Below are 18,305 nucleotides of genomic sequence, written 5' to 3'. Positions count from 1 at the left end.
AAAATAAGCTCTTTGTGTTTGCATGGAAAGACTTCTAAGACATGTGGAGTAAAGAAAGCAAGCTGAGCAACATGTGTAGAATGATCTCATCTCTGTAAAAATGTAATGTATATACATAATATATAATTTCTATTTATATATGTAATGATTAGTAAGTGCTAGTGTCAGCATGCAAAAAACCCTGTCATAATAGACAACTGGTCCATGATCCAATGATAGGTATATATTTCTATAATATTTTAAATTTATAATCCTCTTGCTTCTATACACAGAAAAACCCTACAAATATTTTTATAAAGATAATTTATCTTTCTAAGTCACCCAGTTTACTCAATTTCATTCTTTCTGGCATTAAGAAGAGAATCATGTTATATTCCTGGGAATGTAAGCTAAAAATTATGATAGGCAAAAGACTTGAGAGGATTTTTTCCTACTTTCATGGTTCCCTATATAATTAAGAATATTAGGAGGATCAGTAGTATCCAAGAAAATTGATATTTTACAACAAGGGCCCATAAAAGAAAAACTAAAATAAGTTACCTGCTGAATTATGTTGATGATAATGAATAAGCTTTGGAATGGAATCAAAACAGTAGTTTTCTGCCAGGTATAATTTGCTCTCAGCATTTGTATGCACATGGTAATGTTTGACAGTTCCTTTTTTATCACTAATAACAGAAAGAATGTTAGAACATTTAAAATAAACAATTAAAGCTTGATTAAGCAAGGGTTAAATAATTATTTTAGATGCATTTGCAAATTTTGGAGAGGGAAGTCAGGGAGGGTTTCTCAGGCTTGGCATCTGGTGTTTTTCTCAGTCTTGACATCTGGTGTAACTATAGAAGTAATTATGGAAGAGAGTTCTTCTCTGAACTCAATGTATCTTTTGGTGCACATATGGATTTCATGTACAGTAAAATTCCAACTTTCCAGACTTCTCCTCCCTTAGTAAGTGTATAAAACTGGAATCTTTCTTTGATGATCGAGAGAGGCTTATAGTTCTTCAGGATCATTATTCTGAACATAAATTATCTTATAGGATAATAATGGAGGTGGAAATGAGAGAGGTAAAGGTGATTAGGCTGTTGGGTATTCTCACCCCAAAACATGGGAGGAGGCTCTTTTGGGGCATGCAGAATGAAGTAGGTGGGGATGTCCTTTAACTCCTCATGTGAACTTGTACCTTCTCCACATAAAACACTTTCTTCTTTTCCTCTGCTTTTATACAATAATGCTGAATTGATGCACGTTGATTTAAGCTAATCAGGAATAATACACCTGTCTTAGATTGTAGACAATGACATAGTGGTCAAGAACCAGGCTTTGAGTTTAGTTCTATCACTTGCTAGCTACCCTATATGGTTATGCCTGGCATATAAGAAACAGTTAATAAATTGTTGATGTATAGCAAACTAATGCAGGAACAGAAAACCAAATACCACATATTTTTACTTGTAAGTGGGAGATAAATGATGACAACACATGGACACATAGAGGAAAATAGTAGACACTGAGGCCTACTTGAGGGTAGAGGGTGGGAGGAGGGAGAAGAGCAGAAAAAATAACTATTGAATACTAGGCTTAGTACCTGGGTGATGAAATAATCTCTACAAGAAAGCCACATGACAAGAGTTTACCTATATAATAAACCTGCACATGTACCCATCAACTTAAAATAAAAGCTAAAAAAATTAAAAAATTGTTGCTGTAACATCAACCGAGTAAAAATTGCAAGTACAAAAGGAGAAACGGTTCTTCTCTTTGCTGCAAATGTTTAATCAGCTTTTGGTGTCAGCGTACAATTCACTCAAGGCTATTGATGAGGTTTCATAAAAGAGGGCTTCTGTATTCATTTGATTCTTTATCTATTTGCTGATTTATCTACCTGGCTACCTTAAAAAATGAATCTGTAGTCAAGAAACTCAACTAGGAGGACATCGGATACCAGGTTTGGCTGAAACTGCAGGGCCAGAGGGCCACAAAGCTTTTGATACTCAGTCAACAAAGTCCTCCTGATTCTTACTGAGTTGGCTTTAGCCAGCATCCAGGTGTTACCATGTGCAAAATAATGTATGAGATACACTGGGGACATGGATTCTGGCATTGGAAAGTGCTGTGGGACAATTCAGGGTACATCCTATTATCTCAAGGTAGGCACTCTGTAAAAAATTTCAAAATAAAATAATTTTTTTATTATTTAATTATTATAAATATACATATATGCACTGTGGGGTAGGGCACATGGGGAAGGCACCAAGGCAGACGATCATTCAATCTAGCTGCTAAAAAAGAGTTGCACACATAGAAATTTAAAAAAAGATCCGAATCAATATTTGACCAGATTCTTATTCCAAAACACTGGGGGTTCAGTGTAAACACAGAGGTGTAGATGAAGAAACATGACTTGGCTATTGGAAGCCCAGCTTCAAATTAGTCACTTATTAGCTCCAGGTAGGTCTTTATAAGCTCTTTTTGAACCTCAATCCTCTCATCTGCAATATGGTATAAATAAAAACAGCTTTCCCATTTGCTTTGGAGGATGATTAGAAGGGAAAAAAAAAAGAGCTAACTACCAATAAGAAAGTGGCTTGTAAAACTCTGGAGGAGGATTTTGATGATGATTTGCATGAGATGACTGTGGGGTGTCTTTTATGCCCAAGTGTTAGGGTACAGGGAGTGGAGCAGGTAGAACTACTCTTCCCCAGCAACAACAACAACAATAATAGTAAGTACTATTAGTTTATTAAGTGCTTACTATGTGTCAGGCACTGTTCTGGATATAATATATTAATTAACTCACTCCACTCATAGAACGTAACAATCATTATGTTCCCCTTTCAAATGAAGGAGTTGAGGCACAGAGGCTGAGAAACTTGCTCAATGTCACAAAGCCCTATTGAAATAGTAGAGCCAGGATTTGGATCTAGAAGTTTGGCTTCAAACAAGAACTTTTAGTCGCACAAAGAGGACAGAGCCCTGGAAGGAAGCTGTGTAGAGAACACAGCAGCACTGAGTCAACCTTCTGCTAACTCTGCACCCAGTGGAAGGGCTTACTAAGAACTGGACACTGGAGTAGGCATCTTTGCTCAGCAGGTGGCTAGGGCTGAGAGTATAGAGGCTCCATTGCTATTTTTTTTCTTTCTAGACTTAGACCTGAATGAAAGGGAATCACCTGAGAGTCTCTTAATAAACATTTACTGAGGCATGCTGTGCTCTGGGCACTCTGTTACTGCCTGGGGTGGGCAGGAGAGGATTAGCCAGAGAATGGCCTCTTGAAAGTAGTGGGGCAAGGATAGTGGGGCAGTGGGGTGAGAGTGGTGGAGGCAACTACAAATGGTCACATTCAATAGAAATACTTTGATTTAAAATTCCAGAGTTTAAAGATGATGTCTTATCCCAAAATGTGATTGTGACCAGCATATTCAAAGAATATACGCAGAAAGATAAAAGAAATTAATCCTCATCATACTTACTTCACAGCCTTACTAAATAAGGACACTGTGTACATTCCCACTTGGCTCGAATTTCTAACCATAAATGCTCCTTCTTTTCCCTGAAAAGGAAGGAAAATATAGAAGGAACAGAAAATATTTTCATCGTTCTTGAAAATGATTTTGCATGGTAGGTAGTTGGAAAATAAATCTTTTAGATTGACTTTATATATCACAAAGGGCACAGGTTTCTCACTCAATCTCTTTATAGATCTGCTCTATGTGTATGTGTATGAACTCTTCCTCTCCAATTAATATTTAACCCTATCACTTACTTTTCTCGGTGTTGTGCTTATGTAAGCTTAATGTTTTCATCTTTAAGAAATACAATTTAGAACCATGTATCACTGTATCATGCCTTTGGAAGGTTTTAGAAAACCAAAGATCCAGAATAAATCAGTTGTTAAAGTTCTATACTCAAGTTGTCTTTCTCAATGACTTGTGCTAATTCTAAGCAGATCAAGGTTCAGAAAGGGCAGATTATAAACTATGAATGTGACAAAACACCAAATGAAATCATTACATTCTCACTAGCACCCCTCAAAGAAATAAGTGTAATGCTTAGTGTTTTTATCAGGTTAAACTATATCAAAGTGTCATTTTTAGAAATCAAAAGAGTTTGCTACTGGCATTCCTTACCAATTAGTAATAAAGTCAGATAAACATATTCTGTATCACATCTGCTGTACTCTGGTCTAGGTGCTAATGAGCAGTGACAGAGCTGAGGTTAATGGCTACATTGACGGCCTCCGATAAATCATCTCTCTTATTCATGCTCTGAGCAGTCCCCTCCCATACTGACTCTAGGCTGAGCCATGTGATTTGCTATGACCAATGGGACCTTAGCAAACACAACAAAAGCAGAGACTCGAAAAGTGCTTGCACTGTGGGGCTGGTCCTCTTCAACCACTGCCTTGAGATCACCATGCTGTGAGGAGGCCCAAGTAAGGCACATGGAGAGACTGCTTGGGGAAGAACTGTGGAACTCCAGTTGACTGCCTCAGCTAAACCCAAGCCCCCAGTCAATCCACCACCCAAATGCAGCCACAGGAGTGCCCCTAAGCAAAACCTGCCTAAGAACTGCTGGCCCAGCTGACTCACAGAATCATGAGATATCATAAATCCCACTGTTTCAAGCCACTAAATTTAGGAGTGGTTTATTATGCAGCAATAGATAATGGACACAGAAGTAGTGGCTAGACATGAAGAGTCGGGCAACCCACAGACTGGACAAGCAACACTACAATGACTTGACTATATAATTAGCAGCAAGGTTTCTAAGAGAAATGCATCAACCTCTGGACCCCAAAATGCAAAGAGATTCTGTGAGGCTGTTTTAAAGACAAGACTATTTACCTTTTGTCTGAGTAACTGTTCAGATTGTGATCTTGAGATGTTACCAGCAAACCAGCTGCAAAAGGAAAAAAAATTATATGTGAGAATCAATAAGTTTTAGATTGTATAGCTTGACACTCAACTTTCTAATCTGTAAAATGAGGCATTGGCTTACCTCAGGGGTTTCCAAGCCTAACTGCTCCAGAGAATGATTTGAGGAACTTTTCAGAAATACAGATGCTTAAGTCCCCACTACCAAATTCTGATGTTGGGGTGGAGTCTGCACATCTAATTTTTAAATGGGCTGGCATTTAGGAATCTTTGGTTTTCTTCTAGGTGACTTCTAAGTTTTCCTACATTTTACCATTTTGAGTAAGGGCTAGAGATTAGACCTATGAAGAATATTCCAAGAGGAAAGTCAGGACTGCCAAGGATGAAAGCCCTTGTCTTCCAATCATATAATTTCCTTGTAATAATCTGATTATAACATCTATTTTCACATCAAATGCTTTTACTTTATATGTGGAGCTCAACAGGCCAAGAGCTGTTTCTCATGTGAGGGCAATAATGTCTGCGGCCTTTGGGCTTTAGACAGAACGTCCTACTTAGGAAATGAGTAAAAGTAGGGCATGAGGTGGGATGTAGCATGGGTTTGGGTGAGTGGGAGGACCCACTGGCTACAAGATAACATCTGCAGAGGAAAGAAGTACAAGAGGAGGGTGAGGGTAGAAGGGAGGAGTTATAGGAGAAATTCAATATAGAAGGTATCTCAGAACTTGGCAGGAATGGATGGGAAGTGATTCTTTGTATAATCTCTGTATGAGTTTTGGGAAGGGATGTCAGCTGGTGGACAGCTCAATAAAATAGAAAAAGCCTTAGGTCACCCAGCTTGGAGGTCTGGGTTCTAGGCATAACTTCCCTATGTGTAATTGTATGACTTTGAACAAGCCACTTGGCCTTGTTTGACCTTGGACTTCCCTACTTGTAAAACTAGGGAGAGGGTTGATCTTGATAAGTTTGAAAGTCTCTTTTAGCTCTACCATTATGGATACTGTATAACTAACACTTGAAATTTTAACTGGTCGTTTTTCTTATTAGTCAACATTTTAAGGTAATACTAGCTAATCAAAAGGCTCTTCAGGGGCTGTGACACAGGATATATACCTACAGGGGAATAGAAGGAAGAAAATCAAGAATCAGGAGAGAGGCCTGGACAGGCAAGGTGATATAACCTATGTACCCTATACATTATACCTCCCACACACATACAAACGTTGCCTGTGTCATAATTTTGCTGAGGACTGCCTCTTATTGTTTTAAATAATATTTCAGTATTTCAATGACAGAGCAGCAGAGCCCTAGGCCTAAGGTTTTTTTTTGTTTTGTTTTGTTTTTTGTTTTTTTGACAGGTTCTCACTCTGTCACATAGGCTGGAGTGCAGTGGTATGATCTCGGCTCACTACAGCCTCGACCTCCCAGGCTCAAGTGATCCTCCCACCTCAGGCTCCCAAGTAGTTGGGACTACAGGAATGGGCAACTACACCTGGCTAATTTTTGTATTTTTGTAGAGATGAGGTTTTGTCATGTTGCCCCGGCTGGTCTCAAACTTCTGAGCTCAAGCGATCTGACTAGCTCAGCCTCTCAAAGTGCTGGGATTATAGGCATGTGCCACTGTACCTGGCCAGGCCTAGTCTTAACACATGATTTTCTATCTAAATCTCAGTGCTTAGTGCTTCTGTCTTTAATGGAATTGACTAGAATTGCTCATGAAGTTATGGCCATAAAACAAAAACTCCCATGACACTGATAGAATAGGAAGCTGGGAGCATTAAGCACAATGTAAGGTGACTGAGTCCCAGATCCTATAGCCCTATAATCCCGAGATCCTTTTGGTATCTTTTTGATTTTGAAGAGGACAAGTCTTCCCTGAGAATTTCTTCAATGTCTGTCTCTCACATACCACTTGCATTCAGAAAAGATGGGAATAGAGACTGTCTAAATGGTCATATCTGGGCTTACCCAATCAGAGAAAGACTTCCAATTTATTTAAATGCTAAAGACTACAATCCACAATTAGAGGTTCACTCCCATTGGTTTAAGTCTTTGTGTTTCATTAAAGTGCAATTATCTTTGGAAATGACCACGCGTTGGTCATTCTCAGTCTTTTATGTCTTAGTATGAATTATTCCATCAATGCTTTCCTGAGAATAGATGTTAGGGAATAAAGTAAAGCCGAAAGAGATCTAGAAGGTGATAAAGAGACCATGCCACAAAGATGTGGAGGGTACAGCACATCTTCCCCAATGCAACAGGTATGGCTAGGGCCAGGCTGGGTTAGAGATGAGAGGAGGAGTGTAAACAGTAGCATGTACTTTGTAAAAGCTCTTGTTTCACATGTAACCAATAAATCAATAATACAACACTTATACAAAAACAGAACTGGAAATGTGCATAATCCTAATGTCCAAGTGAATTCTGTGCCATTGGTATCAAGTGTCTGAGAAATGCAACACGCTCTATTATTCCCACCTCTTCTTAACACTAATCTTTACATCTAGGAGACAATTATTTGTCCCTGTTTGTAGAATGATAGACCCTTAGATTTTGGAAAGAACCCTAATAGCCACTTAGGCCAACCTTCTCAGTATATTTGGGGTGACCACACGTTCTTATTTGCCCAGAAGTCCAGTTTATGCCTAATGTCCAGGTGTAATTTTTATTTTAATTTTTGTGAGTACATAGCAGGTATATATATATATATTTGTGTGTGTGTGTTTTTTTTTTTTTTTTTTTTGAGACGGAGTCTTGCTCCGTCGCCCAGGCTGGAGTGCAGTGGTGCCATCTCGGCTCACCATAGCAGGTATATATATTTATGGGGTACATGAGATGTTTTGATACAGACATGCAATGCATAATAATCACATCATGGAATATGGGGTATCCATCCCCTCAAGCATTTATCCTTTGAGTTACAACAATTAATTATACTCTTTAAGTTATTTTAAAATGTATAATTAAGTTATTATTAATGGGTGTAATTTTTAATAGTGCACTTTTTCTCTTTCTAAAGTATCCCAATTTTGATGTTAAATGAAAAGGTTGGCTGGGCGTGGTGGCTCACGCCTGTAATCCCAGCACTTTGGGAGGCCGAGGCGGGTGGATCACCTGAAGTCAGGAGTTCAAGACCAGCCTGGTGAACATGGCGAAACCCTGTCTCTACTAAAAATACAAAAATTAGCTGGGCGTGGTGGCAGGTGCCTGTAATCTTAGCTACTCGGGAGGCTGAGGCAGGAGAATTGCTTGAACCTAGGAGGTGGAGGTTGCAATGAGCCGAGATCGTGCCATTGCACTCCAGCCTGGGCAACAAGAGCAAAACTCTGTCTCAAAAAAAAAAAAAAAAAAAAATGACAAGGTCATCCTAAGAATAGAGATCTGTCGACATCAATATTGCCATGTTCAAGGTCTCATTTGTGCTACCCTGTAAAATTACTGCATCATTAATAACTTCTCCAAAAATATTACTCAATGTTAATAAGAGCTTTCAAACATCACCTTAATTAGAGGTCTCCAGGAAAGAAATAATGAGCAGAAACATTATATGCTACATCTAAAAAGATAAAGTGAAATGAGGGTGACTCTGGACATATGATAAATCCAATGAGTATTTGCATCCAATTTAGATAATCCAGTTTTGGGGAAAATATTTTCATTGGTAACAACCCAGCTGATTGTCACCTGTCATCTAGATAAATGACCCAGAACATTATGTGAGTTTACCCATGTAAATACAGCCTCCTGAGATGGTCTCAGCCATCTGTTTTAATGTCTTTGAGGAAGAGAGTAGAATGTCTAGTCTTAAAAGAACCCAGAAGACTTTCAATACTCACTCATAATCATCCAGGTTTTCCTCCTCTTCAGATGAGCTTGACTCAGGGAATTCCCTTAAGAAGAGTTGGGAAAAACGTGAGTGCAAAAAAGCACCAAGAAATAATCCAAGTGCCTAGCCATGCAATATCAAATCCCACCCTGATTTTATCCACCTAAATAACATTAGATTGTTAGGTTTCTCCTTCTGCACCTGGGAAGGTATCAACACAGCAACGGTAAAGAGAGAGTCACTCAAAAGTTGGGCTTATGCCAAGTTTTAATGAAAGAATGGTTCTTTGATACAGGAGATCCCCAGGAGGCCCCCAGAAGAACTTATATTTCTTTGACTTTTTCCAAAGAGTGGGCTCATGAAATAGATGAAGACTCCTTCAGAGATGGCTGTAGTATAAAGTTCAAAAAAAAATTGGGTTGTGTATATAGCTATTCTTATGGAAGAGTTATTCAACTCTAGGTTGCTTTTCTTCCTGCTAGAGATGCCTGGGTCAGGTATACTAATGTTTGTGCTACTACTGTTGTATGTCATGGATGCTGGCTAGGAAAAGTCAGTGCAAGAAAAACTAGAACCCAAAAGCCATCCATTCAGGGTTCAGAGAGGCAAACTACATAGACTTTTTTGGTTTATATTTACCTTAAGTACAAAGCCTAGCTGCAAAATTATTGCAAGTTTGGTTAGTTTTCCTGAAAATGGAAGCATATTCTGGATGTAGAGGAATATCTGAATTTGATTTACCATGAAATCTTTGAGGTGGTGTGATTTACATTTCTTTCTTTTTGGTTACTGCTTGCAACATCTTCACTGCTGCTGCTACTGCAAAAAAGAGACATTTTATAAGTTTATAAACATATGTCTACTTATAAATTTTAAATGGTAAAAGTAATTTTGTTCAGATATGTTTTAGCTTTATTTGACATTTTGACCCACACATTTCACTTGTTTGGGAAATTTAAGCTAATGAGTTACTGTCACATTTTGGTTCTTTCAGGCATTCCAATAAAAGCAGTAGTTTGGCAACATTTCTAAACAAAAGAAAATTGTTAATAATGGCTCATAATGACCCCAAATAATGGAAAATCTAGATGAATAAATCATCTTGACTGGATTTGCCCTGATTTTCTTATATATAATATGCAAGCATTCTGTCACTTATATATTTTAAAATAACTTATTTTCCTCTTAGCTATTGTGACTACAATTAAAATTCTTGAAAATGCTGATCTTTTTACTCCTTCTGGACACAGATGGATAAGGAGGATTTTCATCATCCTCTGCCATAGATCATTTTATCTCTTTTATTTGGGGTATTAAGCAGAGCATGAAGAAGTGCCTACCTCTCAAAGTTTAAAGGCTGTTTTATCTGGAATGTAGAACCTATTTCCTGTTTGCCTTCATAGTCCAGACTTTTTTCAAAACCACAGTTCATAGAAACAAGCTTCCTTAGCAAGGAAATGCTCTCCTGGCTCTATTTCAAGGAATGCCTAGATAAAGCCCTTAAACTCTAAAATGCCTCTCTCTCCACCTTCCCAAAGAGCCTTGCCCACTAGAATAGTTTTTATTTAGCCTTGTTGTTTCTAAAAACACTTAGAGAATGTCCATCAATAGTGCATCACTTACGTTTACCTAGTATCTATACAACTGGTACATACAGACATTAAAAATAATCAGGTAATTTGCACAACAATGTAAATGTACTTAACACTACCGAACTGTATGCTCAAAAATAATTAAGATGGTAAACTTTATGTTATGTATATTTCACCAAAATTAAATGAAAATGAAATTTTAAAAGTCAGGTGTATCCTCATGTATTCAAATAGGAAAAATGCTGAAGATGTCAAGTGAAAAGAACAAATGGCAAAGACTGTATTGTGAGACTTACTTGCTTTTGTATACACATGGCCACATGTGCATAGAAAACATTTTAGGGGAATGTAAATGGAATATTCTGTAATATTTGAATGATTTAATGGGAGCATAGATTATCTTACTAAACAGAAAATAGATTAAAAAGAAGCTCAGGGAAGATTGTAAGAATGACAGAAAGTTGATAAAAAGTATTATCCCATATATGAGCTGAGAATCATGGCTGCACTTTAAAAAGTCAAGCTCCATGAAGACCTTTTAGCAATTATTATAATTCACTTGCAGATGCAATACTGCTCATGCTAAGAGGTGATCAATCAATCCTTTGTTAAAATAACTAGCTTCCTGAAGTTCTAGGGAAAATCCACAGTTGGGACTAAACCTAAGGAGGTGCAAATCTAAGGGAGTGTCAAAAACTCAATAATGGCAGCAACCCCATGTGAATCAACAGTTCTTCCTGGTTATTTGAAAACAGGGCAGTCAGTTTCACTTCACACCTCTCTCAATGAATCACTGGAGTTTCTGTCAGGAAGGAGACCTGGAACACAATTAACATGACTTTCACTCTCCTTGCATTTGGGTTTACTGATCCTCTCCTTCCACAGGAATGGCTGGCTATGGCACACAAATGTAACCCCATCCCTCGGGCAGCAGGTATAAATTAATACACTAGGATTCTAGCTCCGCTTTGGAATGAAAGGGACATGGCTTATTATACTGAAAAAAAAAATCAAGAAGAATACACTTACATTATTTCAAATTACGTATGGCCCTGTATTATTGAAACTTTGAGTAACTGGCTTTAGGCAAAAATGATGATGATGGAAAGAAAAAAGGAATAAAAGGACATGGGAAAAATAACTAAGAAAAGAGATACATGATGAGTCAGAGAGATGCTCTGTATCCATTGTGGGGAAAGGCAGACATGACTTCCCTGCAGGGATGCTGATAACTGAGTGAGAAGATGGCAGAGAGTAGACAACATGATAGGAAGGAGGTCTGAGACAGGAAATAAGGAAGGGGAGTCACTTGACCCTTTCCATATGATCATCTTGCAATTCAATTCAACATTTATTGGGCATCAAGTGTAGGGCAAATTCAGTGCCATACCAAGAGATATATACATACACAATTTACATGTTGCCTTCAAGGAATTTTCAATTCTGGCTTTAGATAGAATCTTTAGGCTAAAAACTGTGAGAAGACTAATTAGGTCAGGAGAGGTGAGGTTGTACATTCCAAGAAGGCAAGCCATGGCCTTGCTTGAAATGCTATTTGCCATTTGGCTAGTGATACCGAAGCACATTACAAAAGTAAGCCCATCCTAAGCTCTTTCATATAAAGGATAGATTTTAAAGATTCTGTATTCTGGAACGTGGAGATATTTGGGGGAAAGGGAGGAGAAAGGGAAGGGAATACAATGATCATGCATTATTGAGAGCATTAGATTGGATAATCTAAATGGAAAATCTATGCTTCTCAGCCCCAGTGGGGCCACTGCTTCCCCAGGCTTCTGGCGCAAGCACTGAACATTTTCTGAGAGGACAGCCTAAGACCTGGATCAACAGCTTTGAGGCTGAGGTCCAGGGCAGCAGGGTAGTGTTTACTCTACATGCTGGGCAGCCCGTCTGAAAGCTGGGGATTACCTTTTCAGTTTTCTTACTTGCCACCAGTCAGGGAAGTCTTCCCTTGGAATATACTGCATGTTGAAGTTTGGCTGGGAGCCATAGATTTTCTTTGAGTTGCTGTCATATTGGGCTAGAGTGGTACTTGAAGATGGTGGCTGGGAGCCATAGTTTTTCTTTGATTCGTTGTCATATTGGGCTAGAGCAGTACTTGAAGATGGTGCATCCATTTTGAGAACAGGAACTGCCCGAGGTATCTTCAGCTTTGGAGGGGAAGAGATTTTAATACATCACAGTGAGGCACAGATTCAGGTACCAGGAACTGACAATTAAGTATATCAGTTCTTGAAAGAGAGAGAAAGGAAGGAGGGAAGGGAGGGAGGAAGGGAGGGAGGAAGGGAGAAAGGAAAGAGGCAAGGAAAGAAGAAAGGTATGAGCAAGGATATGGAGCAACTGGAACTCATACTTTTGCTGGTTGGAGTATGAAGTGGTACAACAACATTGGAAATTTGTTTGCAGAATCTAGTAAATCTGGATGTGCATCTGGCCATACCCTATGACTCATAAATTTTACGTATATATACCTAACAGGGAAACCAAAAGACCTGTAAAAGAATGTTCATAGCAGAATTATTTTAATTAGATAAAAACTAGAAACTGCCTACATGCCCATCAAGAGGATAAAATAATAAACATGTTGTGGTTGTTGAAGGCTGAATAATGGTCTCCCAAATATGTTCATGTCCTAATTCCCAGAACCTGTGAACACCTTACATGGTAAAAGAGACTTTGCAGATTGTAATTAAGTTAAGGATTTTGAGATGGGGTGACTATTCTGGATTTTGTGGGGGTGGGCCTGTTGTAATGAAAATGGCCCTTATAAAAGGGAGATAAGGTGGTCAGAGATCAGAGAGCTGTGAGGATGGAAGCAGAGGTTAGAGAGCAGAGGAGCTGCGACCTTCTGGTTCTGCAGACAGGGGAAGGAGCCAGGAACCAATAAATGTAAGTACCCCTTAGGAACTGGAAAATGCAGGGAAACAGAATCTTCCCTAAAGCTTCCAGAGGAAACACAGCTGTGCAGACCCATTTTAGACATATGATCTTCCAAACTATAAGAGAATAAATGTATGTTGCTTTAAGCCACTAAATTTGTGTGATAATTTTTTAGAACAGTAATAAGAAACCAAAACAGTTGTATATTCACACAACTGAATTCTATACGATGATGACAGTAAATACAATCACATACTAAAAAAATAAGCGAATCTCATAAATTGAAGAAAAGAAGACACACAATAAATGACTATACACTTTATAATTCCATTCATATAAAAGTCAAAATCAGGCAAACAATCTATGATGTTATAAATCAGGTTAGCAACTACTTTTGGAGGGTAGTAGTGACTGAAAGGGAACATCAGGGTGTCCCTGGGGTTCTGTGATGTTGTGTTTCTTTATCTGAGGGTGGATTATAGAGAAGTGTTCAGTTTGTGAAAATTCATCAAGCTGAACACTTAGGATTTGTGTGCTTTTCTATGTTAATGTTATATTTCAGTTAAAAATTCACAATATGTGTGTGTGTGTCTGTGTGTGCGTGTGTGACAGAAAGAGATGCATTTAATATTTTTTTCATGCTATATTTTACTTTTTCAGAAATTTCATTTACTTGGAGTTAAGGCTTTGACATTCTGGAAATTTTAATTATGCAGGACAGTGTTATTTATGAGCTGTGAAGTGGGCTATGTCCAAAGAAAAATGCACTGGGAAGTTCCTTAAATGGAAATCATTTAAGGATTGAACAGAACAGCTAGAGAGCTGATTTTTATTTCCTCCATTCAGAAAATAAGCCCTCTACTGAATACTCTGGTAAAAAACAAAACAAAGAAAGACGTACTTTACATGATACCCTCTGATCCCTGGTTCATTTGGGAAGCTTATAATCAAAACAGGCTTATGAACCCTTAGCCACTGATTTGCCTAACTGATAATTTTCAATATATTGGCCAAAAAGTTCCCTGCTGGAGGCTGGATGCAATGGTTTCTGGCTCTTAAATTATCTTCTGCTCTTAGAGTTGTCAAAAACAAACTTTAATGGTAATTCATCCTTTTTAAAGTGCAGAATTCAGTGACTTTTGTAAATTTATCAACTTTTATAACTACCACCACAGCCCAGTCTTTCCATCACTCCAATAAGATCCTTCATACCTCTTTGCAGTCAATTCTCATCCCTACTCCGGTCCCAGGCAACCACTGATCACCCTTTGTTTCTATAGATTTGCCTAATCTGGGTGTTTCTCCTAGGTGTTTTAGAAGGCAATACTTTTCAAGCTTCAGGACTGAAACATATTTTCAAACCCAAACAGCAATGTTGCTAATAACAAAGTAAAAACTCCTAACCATTATAATTGTTTCCTAGGGCTACCATGACAAATTGCTACAAGTTTGGTGGATTAGAACCACAAAAATGTATTATTTCACAGTTCTAGAGGCTAGAAGTCAAAATCAACGTTTCAGCATTGCCATACTTATTCTGAAGCCTCTAGGATAAAATCTTTCCTTGCCTCTTCCACCTTCTGGTGGTTCCAAGTTGCTATGGTTTGGATATTCGACCCCTCCAAATTTTATGTTGACCTGTGATCTCCAGTGTTGGAGGTAGAGCTTAATGGGAGGTATTTGGGTCACAGGGGCGAATCCCTCATTAATGGCCTAGTGCCATTCTCATGGTAGTGAATGAGTTCTCACTCTATGATTTCCCATGAGAGCTGGTTGTTGAAAAGAGCCTGCTATCTCCCCTCCCTCTCTCTTGTTTCTTCTCTCTCACCATACAATTTCTGCACACACTAGCTCCCCTTCCCTTCTGCCATGAGTGGAAGCAGCCTAAGGCCCTCATCAGATGCAGATGCCAGTGCTATGCTATTTATACAGCCTGCAGAACGGTGAGCCAAATAAACCTCTTTTCTTTATCAATTACCCAGCCTCAGGTATTCCTTAGTAGAACACAAACGGACTAAGAAACAGGTGTTCCTTGGCCTGTGGTAACATAACTCCAATCTCTTCCTAGGTCTTCACATGGCCTTCTCCTCTGCGTATCTCTCTGTGTCCTCTCATCTTACTAGTCATTGGATTTATGGCCCACTCTCATCTTTTGTGTGATTTCATCTTGATCTTTAACTAATTACATCTGCAAAGATCCTAGTTCCAATAAGGTCACATTCTGAGGTTCTACATGGATGTGAAATTTGGGGGACATTATTCAGTCTACTACAATAATGGATTATTTTTGTCTTTCATGTTGATTCATGAAAATTATGTGGCTTTTACTTAGAAAGAGAGAAGTGTGTGCAAATGTGTGTAGCTGAAAATAAGTACCCAAGACACCATAGATCCAATAGATGGGTGGAGATGTCCCCTTGCTTTCAGGTGAACTTCCAGAGAACCACTGGGAAGCCATTTTTTGTGTATCCTGGCATTTGAGGAGGCTCACACCTGCCTGGGAACCCCAAAAACAGAAGGCTGTGGCTATGAACCCAAGAGAGTAGAGCAAAAAGACAGCAGTAGCCTGTACTTCGAGAGAGAGCTACATACAGCTTAATTAACCAGAGCAATCAAGGTTTAGTTTGTTTTCTTATAGGCCAACTCCACCCTTGGGAAAAAGTTGGCTGACAGCCATCTTGAAAGATTGAGGGCTGAAAGTCCAAGAGCTGAGGATCAAGATCTCTCCCCTGTCATAAAACTACATATGGATCTGCCCTTCAGTAGGAAATTCCTAAAAGTCTCCCATGAGATAAAGAATCAGTGCTGGAAAACTCACTCAGATACCACCACCACCACCAAATCATGATAGAAACAGCTATGTGTGTCTTTTTTTAATTAGACCTCATCTTCCTTGGAACTAACTCTGAAAGGGCCATGAATCTCAGCCCCCCCAAAATCTCTCCCCAAAAGCATGCTGCCAGGTGATGCAGGCCCAAGCTAGGTGACGGATGTTTAACTTGGAATGATGTTTGCAGTCATGTGATAATAACATTGGATGGAACAATTCAGAGGCTGTTCTCATGATTACAAGTAATGGGGACATTTTTATCATTTGAGAGTGACTGCAAAACTATGGAATCTGGCAAAGACTTTATTTGGAAGCAGGGAAGAAAGCCCACTGAATAGTTTTAAAGGGATAATGGAGAGAAAGAATTATGTTGTTTTCTGCTTTTGTCCTATAGAGTTTCATTTCAACACCAGGATACTTCCACGAAGCAGTCTTGGCCATGTTGATGGTAAGGAAAGAATGACAGCTAATAACAGCTGCCTGTTATGTGTGATGCCATCTTAAGGACATCTCCCACATGCACCCATTTTTTTTTTTTGGTGACTATTTATGGGCTTACTGGCTAGGAAAAGACACAACAATGAAATGCAAAAATATGAGATGTTACAATGGTTCTATATTTGAATCCACTATTCAATACCACCCATAGCTATTATCTAGAGCTCATGGTTTTTCTCTCTTTGCTGAGAAGTCTAAATGAATTCCACATTTTCTAGTCCTGAATCTGGCAACTCTTGGTTTACTTAATATATCCTGACCATGAAAAACATTTTTAAAATGTTGACTTACCACTCTGTCCGGGAAGGTGGGAACTCTGTGTTTCTCTTCATTGACTGCAGTATGCAGATTAGCATCTGAACATTAAAACAAAGTAATATCAGAAGGAACTTTAAACAAAACAAAGAGAAGCACTCAATGTTATGAATTAAAAGAATGAACCAGCTTGTGTGAGCAATACTCCAGATTAAATGAATCCAGACACAACATCTGGAGTGATTCTGTAGCTTTCCTATACAAGGCCCAACTCCTATGTAGGCCATGTATCCTGGAAAGAGGATGGATCAAGGCATCTTGGACAAAAAGAAATAAAGACACCCAACTTTTTCTCTTTTAGTTGTTATGCCCATGGACTTCCCAGTAGCTCAGCAGAAGAAGCCAAGGGAATAAATTATACTTGGACAGATAGACAGTATTACAGCTGCTCAGGAGCTGCAACACCTCTACACTCTGTAGTTTTCCTCAGAGGCACAGCACCTGTGGCACCCAGAACACATGGTGAGTGTCATCCAGACAGAGCCTAGGAAGGCAATCCCAAGGCAGTGCTCTCTCTGGCCTTTTTCCTGCTCCTTCCAGAAAGTTAGGGCATGGTCAAGGCTGGAATCTGACCTGCTAGGTAATGATAATAGACCATAGACAAAACCACTGGGGAAAATGATTAATACCGTATGGAGACATTACTCCTCAGTCCCTTACAGTGGAGGGAAGACCCATGTGCAGCCAATCTGTATAGTTCATTAAATAACTATAATTCATGAGTATATAGAGCAATGTGATCTAGTTGAGATTAATAAATATTCATTGTATAGTCTAATTAAGATGGAAAATACAATGAATATTTATTAATTGATTTTTTGGGGGTAAAATGACCAGTATTAACATTAACATGATTGTTGGGTATCAATACTGTTATGAAGTGAATTTAAAAAATATTTTATGTGCCTGTATCTTTTCCAGTTCATGAAGTTCGATTCTGTAGCTGATCTTATTCAATTCTTTAAAGCCATTGTAATCCGGGCATATTTTGTCCAGGCTGGTAAAACTGTTACCAAAATAAGTTATCCTATTTTGTATTTATCGACAACTTTATGTTAAATAATTATAAACTTTAAATATATATAAGTCCCTCTTGTTTCCCTGGGAATACAACTCTGGATGGAATCTGATTTCACGTAAAGCAACCCCTTCTCTCATGTCATTAAGAAATTAACACACATATAGAGAATGGCAAACTGCTTTAAATATATATTTTAAAATTTGGCCATCATTTTAGTATATATGGTGATGAAAAGTGTTACTTAAATTATATCTTTCTTTTTTTTTTTTACATAATGTTGTTTTTTCAGTTTGTGATTTTTGTTATTTATAAGAAGAGCGAGCTGGTTTTCTTATCGAACTGGAAACCTAGCTGTTTGAACTATGATGACATATCTAACATATTCTACCTTTTTGGAGTTTATCTTGAACCAAGAAAAATTATGGGAGGAAATAACAGCTCATTGCTT

The 18,305-nt window shown here is 38.4% G+C and overlaps 1 protein-coding gene across 3 annotated transcripts in view; it reads right to left on the bottom strand.

The window, feature by feature from the left end:
- The window catches only part of BMX (BMX non-receptor tyrosine kinase), a 57,798-nt gene that overhangs the window by 23,799 nt on the left and 15,694 nt on the right, over positions 1–18,305 (bottom strand). For 2 of the 3 annotated variants that reach the window (XM_054471963.1, XM_054471965.1), the window contains 7 exons: positions 16,813–16,877; positions 12,222–12,463; positions 9,445–9,522; positions 8,714–8,767; positions 4,848–4,902; positions 3,474–3,553; positions 541–668 (listed from right to left, as the gene is read on the bottom strand). In XM_054471963.1, coding sequence (XP_054327938.1) covers positions 541–668; positions 3,474–3,553; positions 4,848–4,902; positions 8,714–8,767; positions 9,445–9,522; positions 12,222–12,463; positions 16,813–16,877 — 702 coding nt within the window. The remainder of the gene's footprint in view (positions 1–540; positions 669–3,473; positions 3,554–4,847; positions 4,903–8,713; positions 8,768–9,444; positions 9,523–12,221; positions 12,464–16,812; positions 16,878–18,305) is intronic. The other variant, XM_054471964.1, reaches the window with a different exon arrangement.

This window comes from Pongo pygmaeus, chromosome X (assembly GCF_028885625.2).
Source record: "Pongo pygmaeus isolate AG05252 chromosome X, NHGRI_mPonPyg2-v2.0_pri, whole genome shotgun sequence".
In the NCBI taxonomy this organism is placed as follows: Eukaryota; Metazoa; Chordata; class Mammalia; order Primates; family Hominidae; genus Pongo; species Pongo pygmaeus.
Note: the sequence above shows the minus strand (reverse complement) of the source record. Positions and strands in the feature narration are given on the sequence as shown.